The 12,097-nt window shown below is 39.9% G+C and overlaps 1 protein-coding gene across 2 annotated transcripts in view; it reads left to right on the forward strand.

Moving 5' to 3' along the window:
* KANK1 (KN motif and ankyrin repeat domains 1) overlaps positions 1-12,097 on the forward strand; it is a 150,262-nt gene that overhangs the window by 85,033 nt on the left and 53,132 nt on the right. For both annotated transcript variants that reach the window (XM_061628847.1, XM_061628854.1), the window contains exon 2: positions 3,993-4,103. In XM_061628847.1, coding sequence (XP_061484831.1) covers positions 4,067-4,103 — 37 coding nt within the window. In that variant the 5' untranslated portion in view covers positions 3,993-4,066. The remainder of the gene's footprint in view (positions 1-3,992; positions 4,104-12,097) is intronic.

Consider the following 12,097-nt stretch of genomic DNA (forward strand, 5'->3'; position numbering starts at 1 on the left):
AAGACTGGGGCCCTAAAACACGTCAAGTTTGTACATAACCTTAAGTGTCTTTCCAGACTATAATTTATTTATCCTCTACTTTTATATATGAAACAACACATTTCAGTCAAGTTTTTGAACAGCAAGGCTTTTGAACAACCCAGAGGCAAATAAAAGTAAAATTTGTTTAAAAAATGGAAAATTAATAACAGCACTTTCTTCCTATGTGTGTATGTGCCTCTTTGTATGCAAAGGCCTCATTTTACATTCACTGCCTTACTGATTCTCTCTCTAATCAAAGTCTTGGTAGTTCTTGTGTTCTGTCAGTATTTGCAGTAGAGGATTTATGGATTTGTGGTGTTGACCAACATTTGTGTCTTGTTTGTACATATATTGTCATCCTTCTGTGATTGGTGGGCCAGGTCTTAATGGAGCAGTGTATGAAGGATAATGCTAACCCCAAAGATTATACAGCCACAAGAATGGCTATATACTATAGCCAGTGTGGATTTTTCACATTCCACAATATTAAATTGAAAATACCCCCACATGCCATTGTGATGCTTCCGATAAGCTCATTTCAAAACAAAACCTTACAAAACAGATAGTCCTGAACTCAGAAATGCTTGCTTAATAACCCTCTCAATTTTCATGGCAATACACAAAACAGTCAGAGAGAATAGAGAGTTCAAAGTGTATAAAGAGAGAAAAAAACTCCAGAGCCCCTTTGGACTTTTCTCTGAGTCCTCATAATCTGTTGAAATTCATTAAAAATCAGCCATGTTCACAGAGTACCTGTAATCCTGTTACTGACCTGTTACTTGCCCCATACTCTGAACTTCATCTTCTGCAATTTAAAAGTTAAAAAAATGCCTGGCTGATTTTTAATCAATTTAATACATTTTAGCTGGCACCCTATGATAACCTTGGGCATGCTCAGTAAGAACCAACTACAGTTCTAAAAGCCAGACTCACAGCTGCTTGGCTTGCCTAATCAGGGGGCCACACCCACACCAGACTTTGATTTCACTTGAGACAGTCATGGCTTCCCTCAGAGAATTCTGGGAAGTGTAGTTTGTGAAGAGTGCTGAGAGGAGACTCCTGTTCCACTGAGAGAGCTCCAGTGGCCAGACTGGTTTAACAGTCAGCCACTCTGATTGAAGGTCTGTGAGGGGAACAGGGTGTCTCCTAGCAACTCTCAGCACCCTTCACTAACTACACTTCCCAGGATTCTTTAAGGGAAGCCACGACTGTCCAAAGTGAAATAAAGGTCTAGTGTGGTTGTGGCCTGGGACAGGTTTGGTTTAAATTTCGGTGGGGGAAATGCTGAAAAGCAATGATACTGTTCACAATGTTTTCCTTTTGGAAAGGAAAGGGGCTTCCCCTCTGCCCAGTGCCCACCCACCCAATCTACTCCCCTCCTCCTGCCCCTCCCCAGGTCAGTGTTGGGCTACAACCTGGGAGACCAGGGTTCAAATCCCCACACACCCATGAAGCTCACTGGGTGACCTTGGGCCAGTCACTGCCTCTCAGCCTCAGAGGAAGGCAATGGTAAAACCACCTCTGAATACCGTTTACCATGAAAACCCTATTCATAGGGTCAACGTAAGTCTGGATTGAATGGAAGGCAGTCCATTTCCATTTTCAAACATGATTGCACAGAAATAAATCCCATTGAACTCAAAAAATATGCAAACGATCAAATCCACCCTCCCTTCTCCTCCCTCCTATCCCCTCCCTCTTGACCCTCCCCTCCCCCTTCCTTTGCCCCTTCCTACCCATCTCCATCCCGTTCCAATCTTCTCCTTCCACTTCCTCCTCCTCCCCTCCCCTTCCTCCTCCCCATGGTCAGTTTTACCTATCTTAAGCATGATTGCACAGAAGTAAATACCATTTGCATACCATATAAGCATGCAAATGATCAAACCTGCCCTCCCCTCCCCCTTCCTTTGTCTCCCTCCAATGCGGTCCTTCCCCCTCCCCTTCCTCCTCCCCCATGGTCAGTTTTTCCTATCCTAACCATGATTGCATAGGATTAAATCCCATTGAACTCAATAAGCATGGAAATGATCAGAGCTGCTTTCCCTCTCCTTCCCCTCTCCTCTTCCTTCCTCCTCCCCTCCCCTCTTCCTTCTTCCTCCTCCCCTGCCCACTCCAGCCCTCCCCCCTCCCCCTGGTCACTTTTAACTGTCCTAAGCATGATTGCATGGGAGTAAATCACACAATTCAATAAACATGCAAGTGATCAAACCTGTCCTCCTCCCCTCCCCCTCCTGCCTGCTCCCATCCCAGTTCTCCCCTCTGCATTTCCTCCCCTCCCTCCTCCTCCCCCCCTCCCCATCCCCTGTGGTCAGTTTCACCTGTCCTAAGCATGATTGCACGGGAGTAAATCCCACTGAACTCAATAAGCATGCAAACGATCAATCCATTCTCAGCAAACTTGTACAGGATTCCATTTCTTACCTCCTGGATTAAAAAGCAGGGAAATTCACTAACAGGCAAGATACCTTGTGGTTTAAGAACGTACCTATAGCCCACAGATATTTCTATCAAACTTTAAAAAGCAGGGAAATTGGGCAGCTATAGTGAATGCACCAGGGGAGCAGGAGACCTGACCTCCTCTCTGAGATATTGGAATGCCCTACAAATTGGTCAAAATGCAAACACCATTTGGGTTGGTCTTTCACAGTCCAATCCATTTGCTGTGTAGCTTGGAAGAATCTGGTAACGTGCCTCTGAGCATATGGTGAGTGGTGGCAACACCTGCAAGCAGCCCAAATAATAGAACAGGACATGTGCTGTGCTGATCTTGTTTTAGCAGGGAGGAAGCAACATTATTAAGACAGTTGATATAGTTCAGATAGTCACTTTAAATGTGTCTGATTTACTTTGCAATTTTAGTGAAGTTTGCTATAGGAAATCTTTTTCTTTTGTTTCTATATCTGTGAATATGTGAAGTACAGCAACACTTTGCAAAATTTACACTAAAAAAGCTCCAAACATAATTGTGGAATAATGGCACTGACTTCTGAAGAATAGTCTCCAGTGGACCTCAGGAGTGTCTCAATTTACACAAGATAAAACAGTGGGAGTTGAAATATATTCTAGATGTGCTTTGTTTTTAATTGACCGTGCCCACCTTGCCTTAAATAAAGTGGTTTAAACACAGCAGGCTGAAAACATGCATCCTCTTTTTTTCCAACAGCTAGAGTTATTGCTGAAGTAGCAACATATTTTACATCAAACTGCGGTTTCAGATTCAACTGTTAATGCACCCAAAATAGAAATAGAACATAACCTCCAATTTGAAACGCAAAAGGCTGTCTTCACCATCATATGGCATTGACCAATAAAAAGGCTTTGAAATTAATAAAAATAAATTTGACACAGATTTATAGGATGAATAATGAGGGAAATAAAATTTTCTAGTTTAGATTCTCTGTAGAAACATTAGTAACACAGGAAAGAAGCAAAGTAAGAAGAACACCAACAAACATACAAAAATATAATTATATTTGGCGATGGCAGGTGTTGCCACCACTCACCATATGCTCAGAGGCACATGTTACCAAATTCTTCCAAGCTACACAGCAAGTGGATTGGACTGTGAAAGACCAACCCAAATGGTGTTTGCATTTTGACCAATTTGTAGGGCAGTCCAATATCTCAGAGAGGAGGTCAGGTCTCCTGCTACTCTGGTGCATTCACTAGAGCTGCCCAATTTCCCTGCTTTTTAAAGTTTGATAGAAATATCTGTGGGCTATAGGTACATTCTTAAACCTCAAGGTTTTTTTGCCTATTAGTGAATTGACAAAGGGTTAAGCTTTGTAAAATCAAGGTGCTCCTGCTTTAAGTTACTTGACTTTTGACTGTACTTAATTTTGTATTTTAGAGCCTGCCATCTTTTCCATGCTTAAATGTGAAGACATGGGTGTATAAGTAGTGGTCTTTAAAATGAAAGGAAATTGGTTTTGCAATTGCAATATTTTGATTACCCTTTTCTTCTGTTTTAGGTTGCATGCCTGATTGGACTGGATGCTTGATTTGCATGAGTCCTAACAATCAGTTTCTGGATTTGTGAGCAAGCATGGCCCATCCAGCAAATATTAATAGCAGTTCCAGAGGTAATTTTTTGCCTTATAAGAAGTAACCCTATTTCTTTTTCTTTTTCTTTTTTAAAGTATGCCTAATTATTTCTAAGCTTATGGTTCAGGGCATTTTTAAAAAATCGTGCTTAAAATGTTGTGAGTGTTTGTTCCCTCGTGTTTGGAAGTGGTGAGATGAAGTTATCTCCCTACCATGTTATTATTTCTGGTTAAGGTTGTCTGTCATGTCTGAATGGCTCATGCATGTTATTTGCTTCCAAGTAATCTAGTGTCCAATTTGCATACTTGATAACAGCTATTAGACTTCCATTTTTAAAAAATGGTAAAAGGCCTGGAGTCCTTAAAGAACTTAAAGTCTCAACTTATGGTACCATTATGAGAACCTATATAGCCAGAGTTTGTTTGGTAGTGGGATAATGTGCTTTATATATTGCTTCACATAAGTTCTTCATAGTAGATGAAGGATATTTGCATAGAAAGAGATTGATTACATTTATCCTCCAATCCTACTTGCTTCTTTTGGACAGAACTGCTATGGGGAATAAATTTGTACAGCTTCATTGAATCACTTATAGACAGGTTGATTTTAGCCCAGTTAAGGATTTGGCTGTTAAAATTATCCACAAGTTTGCAAAAAAAGAAGAAGTCCACCCTAGCATTCATAGATGCACCCCTGTGGACAAGTACAGTTTGTAGCAAAGCTATCTCCATTGGCCTGCGAGGGACCAACTTCCATTCGGCTCCTCCCTTCCTACAACTGTCTCCACCAGCAGCCCTTATACCTGGCTGCATCTAAGGGGAAGATTACATGTGGAATTTTCTGAACTTCTTGATGATGAACTTTTCATAATTCCTCTCTTGCACCTTCATGTCAATGAGAAGAGAGGGGTTTTTTTACCAGTTCTGCTAAAAATAAAACAATTCTCACATATTAGATACATATGTACTCTAAAGCAACCATCACACAAACAGAGGCATACAACAATGCATATAACTGTAAAAAAACCCTTTGTATTAATATGTATGGGACTTGATTCTTTTATGCGTTATACATGTAATACGCATTTTTGTGTATGATTATGTGTATAAGTTAGCATATAATTAGTTACTTTTAAAAACAAACAAAAAGCAGCCCTGCAATGCACAAGCAGTTTGGACATAACAGGGTGCTCGGTGCAAGGGGTGGTCCAAACTGGGCAATGCTCACTTGAGTCAAAACCACCAAATCTCATGCATAAATCTATTTAAAATGGATTTGTCCTCTATCCCTAGGAGAGAAGAGACAGAAAGGCCCATTGCTTCAGCTTTAATTGGGATCAACTACCACTTGGCTCCTTCTCTCCCAGAGCCATGTCTATTAGCAGCTATTCCATCTGGCCATTATAAACTTGTGCAACTTTATGAAGAATTGATGCCTGAATATGCTTGTTTCCCTCTTCACTACCCACCCCTTTCTCTTTTTGTATAGTGTCTATTAGATTGCAAGCATCCGGGCAGGCCCTGTATTTGTTTTTAATTCCAGCACCTAGAAAGCTTTGGGCAGATACAAATAATACATTAAAAAAAACTTAAATGTGATACTGAAAAATTAACAGGAACACCATTATGTCCCCAGCTGGTACTTGGTTATGGTTAAGAGAGTACAGCAAGCAACTGGCAAATATTGAGGAAGACGCACAGCATGATAGCGAGTGGCTCAGATGAGAGACAGACTAGGAGAATAGCAAACATGGGCTTTGAGTGTGGCAGATTGATTGGCTGTCTTGGCTACATTCTGTGCAGAGTATCAAGGAGTCCAGAATATGCATGTTACTAGCATAAATTGTTGTCCTTGTGTCTGTTACAATGGACAGATCACCACATGGTGGAACAATGTAAACTCATATTTACATGTAAGCTACTCTACAGTGGACACATTACCCTGCAGTAGCTCCTCTAGTGCTCATGCCAGTGCATACATGCGTACTAGAAGTGAAAAAGTATTAAACAGAGCTCTAGCTGGTTTGAAATCTTTTGCTACCATTTTTTCCACTTGTGACATCAGCCTTTTGCAGAGAGTACAACCTCTAGTGTCATTGAGTTATGAGGTATAGTATATATAGTTTGTGTGTTCCTCCTGTGACAGAATTGGTAATACAGCAAATGCCATGTGCACCTCATTTATGGATGTATAAAATACTGAAGCCATACATCCTTGCAATGTTCTTCTATCTGTCTTGGCATCAAATCTGAGACAAAAGCACCATTTGCTGAATTGCCTGATTTTCTTATGCTTTTGTTGATCCTGAAGGGTTGATTATAGACTCCCCCCCCAAATTGCTGTAGGAAAGCTTATTAGGGCAAAATTAGTCTTTCACAATGTTCCTGTAGTCTTACATTAAATATATTACTGTAATGTAGTTTGTACCTTTTCTCCCCTCTCTTTGAAAATGAGTATGTGAGGTTGAACCTGAAATGGATAGTTTAGTAAATGAACATACAAAGTTTAATTGGTATTTCAGCATTCAGGGAAGATACTGCATTGTAGTGCGTTTTGTGTCTTTCCTGGCTCCTTTGAACGTGAAAGATGGCCTTCAACTGATATTTGATCTCTTAAGTATGGGATTTTGTCCTGAACATATGTGACAAACTCACCTAGTTATGCCAATGTTTGAGACATATAGTATTAAAACATGTAAAACCAAATGGAGACGGCCAAACTGATGTTACCTCTAAGTCCTCACTTCAGTTAAACAATAATGTCTGCTATAGGACTTCAATTCAGGACATTGGGATTTTTTGAGGGAGCAAAGAACATAATTTCTTGTGTTTGAAAGGAAATTAGAGAACTCTTTAGGTATGTTAGCTTGTCAGGAATTGTGTTAAATTTTAGCATCCTGGTCTGAAGGCTATTTTTACAGAAGGAATTTTTCTCTTGGGAGATAAAATGATTATACATGGACTTTGTGGGTATGGGTTTGTAGTGTAGCGGTAGGGTTGTCTGTAATATGTTTCGTTATTGGTCACTGACATGTGAAATCTGATACCTTCTCTTTGAATAATTCGCACAGTAGTAAACAAAAGACTGTTCCACTGTTTTAAGCAGTAAACATAATGTGCCACGTGTGAACTAGTGTTACACTGATATTCCCCTCAGGAAACATGTAAAAAATTTTTTGCCCCAGACAAGGTTCTGTGTTGTACATTATGTTAAAGATGTGGAGGTACTGTCAATACTTTGTGGTAAACAAATTGCTGCTGAAAGTATTTTAACACTGCTGTATACTGTCGCAAAATGTGGACCTGTCACAAGCTAAAGCTTTGGCCAGAGTTAGGGCTTTAATTATTCCTATCTTATCTAGGTTTTTGCTGCAGCAAACATTTTATTTGCTTTTTTATAAAGCACAAACAAGATATTTTAGCATCGTTAGTTGCTAACTGTGTTAGTTTTAACTGTGTCTTGCTATTTATGGCCCTGTGTGTAATTGAAATTTTCCTATAGGAGTAATTTTTTGAAGGTGCCCAAATGAAACGTTTACCAGTGTGCTGTTGCCCAGAGGCTGTTGGGACTTGCTTTACGTTATACACCCTTGAGCTCTTAGTTCTAACGTGTTATGCCTGGTTTTGTGTGTGTTTGTTTGTTCAGATCATGAGCATTTCATAATAGCATTGGACTCCCAGGCACGTCTGGTATTGCTACTCTGCTTTGCCGGGTGAGGGAGTCTGGTCTTGTAATCAGCAATTGGGCGTTGAGAGTACTGGAACAGGTTTCTTAATTGCACTGTGTTCAAGGAGTGGAAAGTTAAGCTAGAGAGGTGGAGTCTTTCTCTCCCCCCCCATTGCAGCACTCTCAGAATTCATCAGGAAGAAGAAAAGAACCAAAATGTTTGCTGATTAATTTCATTGCTGGAATGTATGCTGATTAAGACGTTTGTTGTCTTCAAACATGAACCTAGATGTAAGTTACTAGAGGGAGCACTTTTATATAGTGGTGAGCACTGAATTGTCAATTACATGTTTGGGGGTGGACTTTTTATTATGTGTGATTTTTGGAAAATTAATTTAGTCAGTCAGGACTATCTGCAGACAGAATGGTCAGACAGGGGGATTTGATGCTGACATTTGTCTTCAATGTGATTTGCACGTTCATTAAGGCATTGTGAGGATATAAGAACATGGTGTGTGTGCCTATTGATAACTGAAAAGCTATGTGTTGCTTTGAGGTGGTATTAATAGCATTTGCTTTACTGAACAAGCTACCTAAACAAGAACATACTATTTATAAATCATTTTTATAAGAGCTTCAGTTATTTGAAACATGTCAAATGAATATACTTGAGTCTATCCTTAGGTGCTGTCAGTTGAACTATAAAATATTTTTGCAGTAATCAGTTTAAATATCTTGGTATCTGATTCATGTCTTCGCCAACTAGTAATTTTGCTTTATTTTGAAGAAATTAACTTTAAAAAAATCTTAAATCCTTGTCAGTGTCATACATAATGTAGTCTACAATGGACCTTCTATTCAGAATTCATCTGAAGCCTTCATGGATCCCTGAAAGAAAGGGATGGGAAATCTCCAAAGTGGACTTAGTTTGTTTTGGGAGGGAAGAACTCTTGTTTACTTTGACTGTATTTGAAACTATAATATTCAACCTGCAATGTGAAGTGGTATAATTCAGAATTCTGTCACCTATTTTGGTGTAAATGTATTGAATAGTGTTTAGAATCATACATATTTTTCATTTAATGTGGCATATTGCATCAAATAGATTGTGTGTGAGAGTAAATTCATTTTTGTATCAAATGCAATAAATTGGGAGAGCTGGAAACCCTGCTATCTGGCATGCTAGTTTAATGCACTCTAGGATCTTTATATTTTTTTTGGGGGGGGGAGGAATTCAAAATCAGTCCAAAGTGGTACAATCTAGATTTATGCCATCTCATCCTGCATCATGCATAGGTTTTCTGCCTGTGGGACTAGGTTAAAGGGGCTTTCATGACGTGACTTAAAGGCATCATGGAAAAGCAAAAGTGAAGACCTCTTCCTTGAGACCCTGGTAGTGAAAATAGTGCCTTAGCTCAGGATATTGCTGTTGGAAGTTGCCTGTGGTGATGGGGAGAGGTGGAGGAGAGGAGGACAGAAAGAATGCATGGTTGGTTGCAACATGCTGGCTAAGAGTAGTTCAGGAGTGGTGCTTCTACACTGCCTAGTAGCAAATTGTGGCTTGCAAAAATTATGGTTTCTTGTTATGAGATGCAGGTTTATAGAGAAGTTCCCAGTGGCATGTACACTACTACAGAAGTGCTTGGCCTAGTTGTTGTCATTTTGTGCCACTTGTAACAATGTATCCTTATCAGTTTGCTCCTCATTCAGGCAAACTGAACAGAAGGAGGAGACTCGGATCTGGTAACAGAGAAATGTGATTGGGCAAGTCAGGGCAAGTAGCTGTCAGCAATGGGGAGAGGGCAGAAGGTGGGGGGGAGGCATCAATGTCATCATAGGGATGTGTTCCTCTGTGTCTTATGAAGATTTTTGTATAATGCTCCCAGGTTTAAGAACCCAAGATAACTGTTTTATTACATATTAATATTTAGAAAGAGCAAAGATAATTCATAAGTGGCCCCACTGGTGCTGGACGTTTTGTGAAAAGACCACTCTCACTGCCCCCCTCAAATCATTGGTGTTTCTGGGTATTTCACTGTTTTTCTGCACAGATTCAGCTAAGGATTTTCACATGCAGAAACAGATTTTTACATGTGTATTCCTAGATGGATAAGGAAATCCTGCACATAAATGGGTGCTGTATATCAGGGCTGTAGAGTTGGTACGCCAAACCTTCGACTCCGACTCCTCTATTTTTCCACACTCCGACTCCGACTTCTCTATTTTTCTACTGTCCGACTCCGGCTCCGACTCAACCCAAAATTGCTTCTTGTCAATCAAAATTTATTTGGAAGTCAGAGTCGGTACATTTCTACCGACTCCGACTCCACCCAAAATTGCTCCCAACTCCGACTCCACCCAAAATTGCTCCCGACTCTGACTCCACGACTCCGACTCCACGACTCCGACTCCACAGCCCTGTTGTATATGATTCCTCCTTCTTGCATGTCAAGCTGCTTTGTACATGCTCTGATGAAGAGCAGCCTCTGGCTATTGCTATAAGCAAATAAATGGGCCTGCATCAAAGTTATATATGCCAAAAGCACACATTCCTTTCCTTTAAAAAATTACTGATGTGTATAGACTGTCGCTATAATTGTTATGAGGAATGCAAACTAATTTTCAAATTTTCCAAGCATGGGCCCTAAAAATCCTGCAAATTTAGTGGCTCCCCCCCCCCTGCAAACTATTCTTGCTGCTTCTAATTGAAATCTGAACTGGTGCTGCTGCTCAAGAACAACAAAATAATTTAAAAAATGAAATAAACTATTACAAGGCCATTCAGTAATGCCATTCATGAAAAGAAGTTATATAGTATATAAAACCACAAGAGCATCACATTTTTAGTTTTTAAAGGAACTGGATTAAAAATTACTTTACTCCCTCCCCCTTTTTGACTGCCTTTCCGCCGCATGCCATTCCTTCTTTCTTGCTGCTTTTCATTCTCTGATATCCTGGGAAAGATGCTGAGTAGCAACAATACAGTACACACCCTCCTGCTTGTAAGAATTCCAAATGTAGGTAGGTGTATTAATTAACTTGATTGTATCATTCTCTAATTGGAGCTGAGAAGACACCTTTTGAGAATAGTTTGCAGCCATTTTCTTAAAAGATTAGTAACAAAGAACAACGTGATCCAAATTCTATAGTTGCTTGTCTCCATGCAGAGCTTGTTTAAAAGATTAAGTCAAATTGTTCCCTAGGTGTGGGGAACCTTTGGCCCTCCAGCTGTTACTGAACTACATCTCCCATCAGTCCCAGCAAGCATGGTCAATGGCCAGGAATAATGAGAGTTGTAGTTCAGCAGCATCTGGCAAGCCAAAGGTCCCCCAGACTTGCTGTAAACTATATCTGGTGCTATTCGCCATCATCAGAAGACTGGGTTCTTTTTGCTAGCTGTGGAATGAGAGTGTTCATAGGCAATGTTCATACCCCTGGGGAAAGCCCCAGTTGCATGTGGACACAATGCTATACAACTGATTTTTAGCCTTCAGGTTTACTTTGCTGCATTGATTACTTTTAACTTAGCTTTGCCAGTTATAAAGGTTGAGAATATCTTACTTAGTAGCTCACTATGTATACCTGATCAATATAAATCTGATGTTGTCTTTTTGACTCACAAAGACTGGAAATGCCTGACTCATTTGGAAGCTATTAGCCTTTTAAAGAGCACAATCCAGTTCCCATCAAGATTCTCATTACCTAATCTAGGTGTAGAATTAATCCTAAATTTGGGGAGGGGTTTGTGACTAGGTGAAGAAAATGAGGACCAAGGGAAAGTTGTTCTACAACATAGTGTTATAAAAGTACATTGGCCTGGCTATTAAACTACAGGATACCCGCTTTTGAAGCAATGGGAAAAATATCCAGACCCAAATTATCAGACTTATTGTAGAATCTTACTGCTTTCCTTGTATTTTCAGCTCTTCTAATTGCTAACTATTAAAGAGAGTTTGGATAATTTTATTTTTTTATTTTCCACATTTATATCCCACCTTTCTTCCAAGGAGCTCAAGGTAGCATGACACCCAGATGCAACCTATGAATTATCCAGATCCTGTGAAATTATTTTGGACATGCAGAAGAACCAAATCCCAAAGAGTTCAGTGAGACTTACTCCCAACTAAATGTGCACATGATAGTATAAAGCTGGATGGACACAGTGAATTTGTGGAATATAGCTGTAGAGTGGGGTGGGTATAAAGAGAATTGTGTCTCTATTGAAGCTTTTATTTGATAACATTTTAGATGCCAATATATCTTAGATGTGACTGAGTTGACATCTCCCAAGGGCTGCTTAACCCATGATGTATTAAAAAGTGTATAGCATCACTTGTGAAGTATAGTGCAGCTGGTGGTTCTGGTA

The sequence above is a fragment of the Rhineura floridana genome, chromosome 1 (genome assembly GCF_030035675.1).
Source record: "Rhineura floridana isolate rRhiFlo1 chromosome 1, rRhiFlo1.hap2, whole genome shotgun sequence".
NCBI lineage: Eukaryota > Metazoa > Chordata > Lepidosauria > Squamata > Rhineuridae > Rhineura > Rhineura floridana.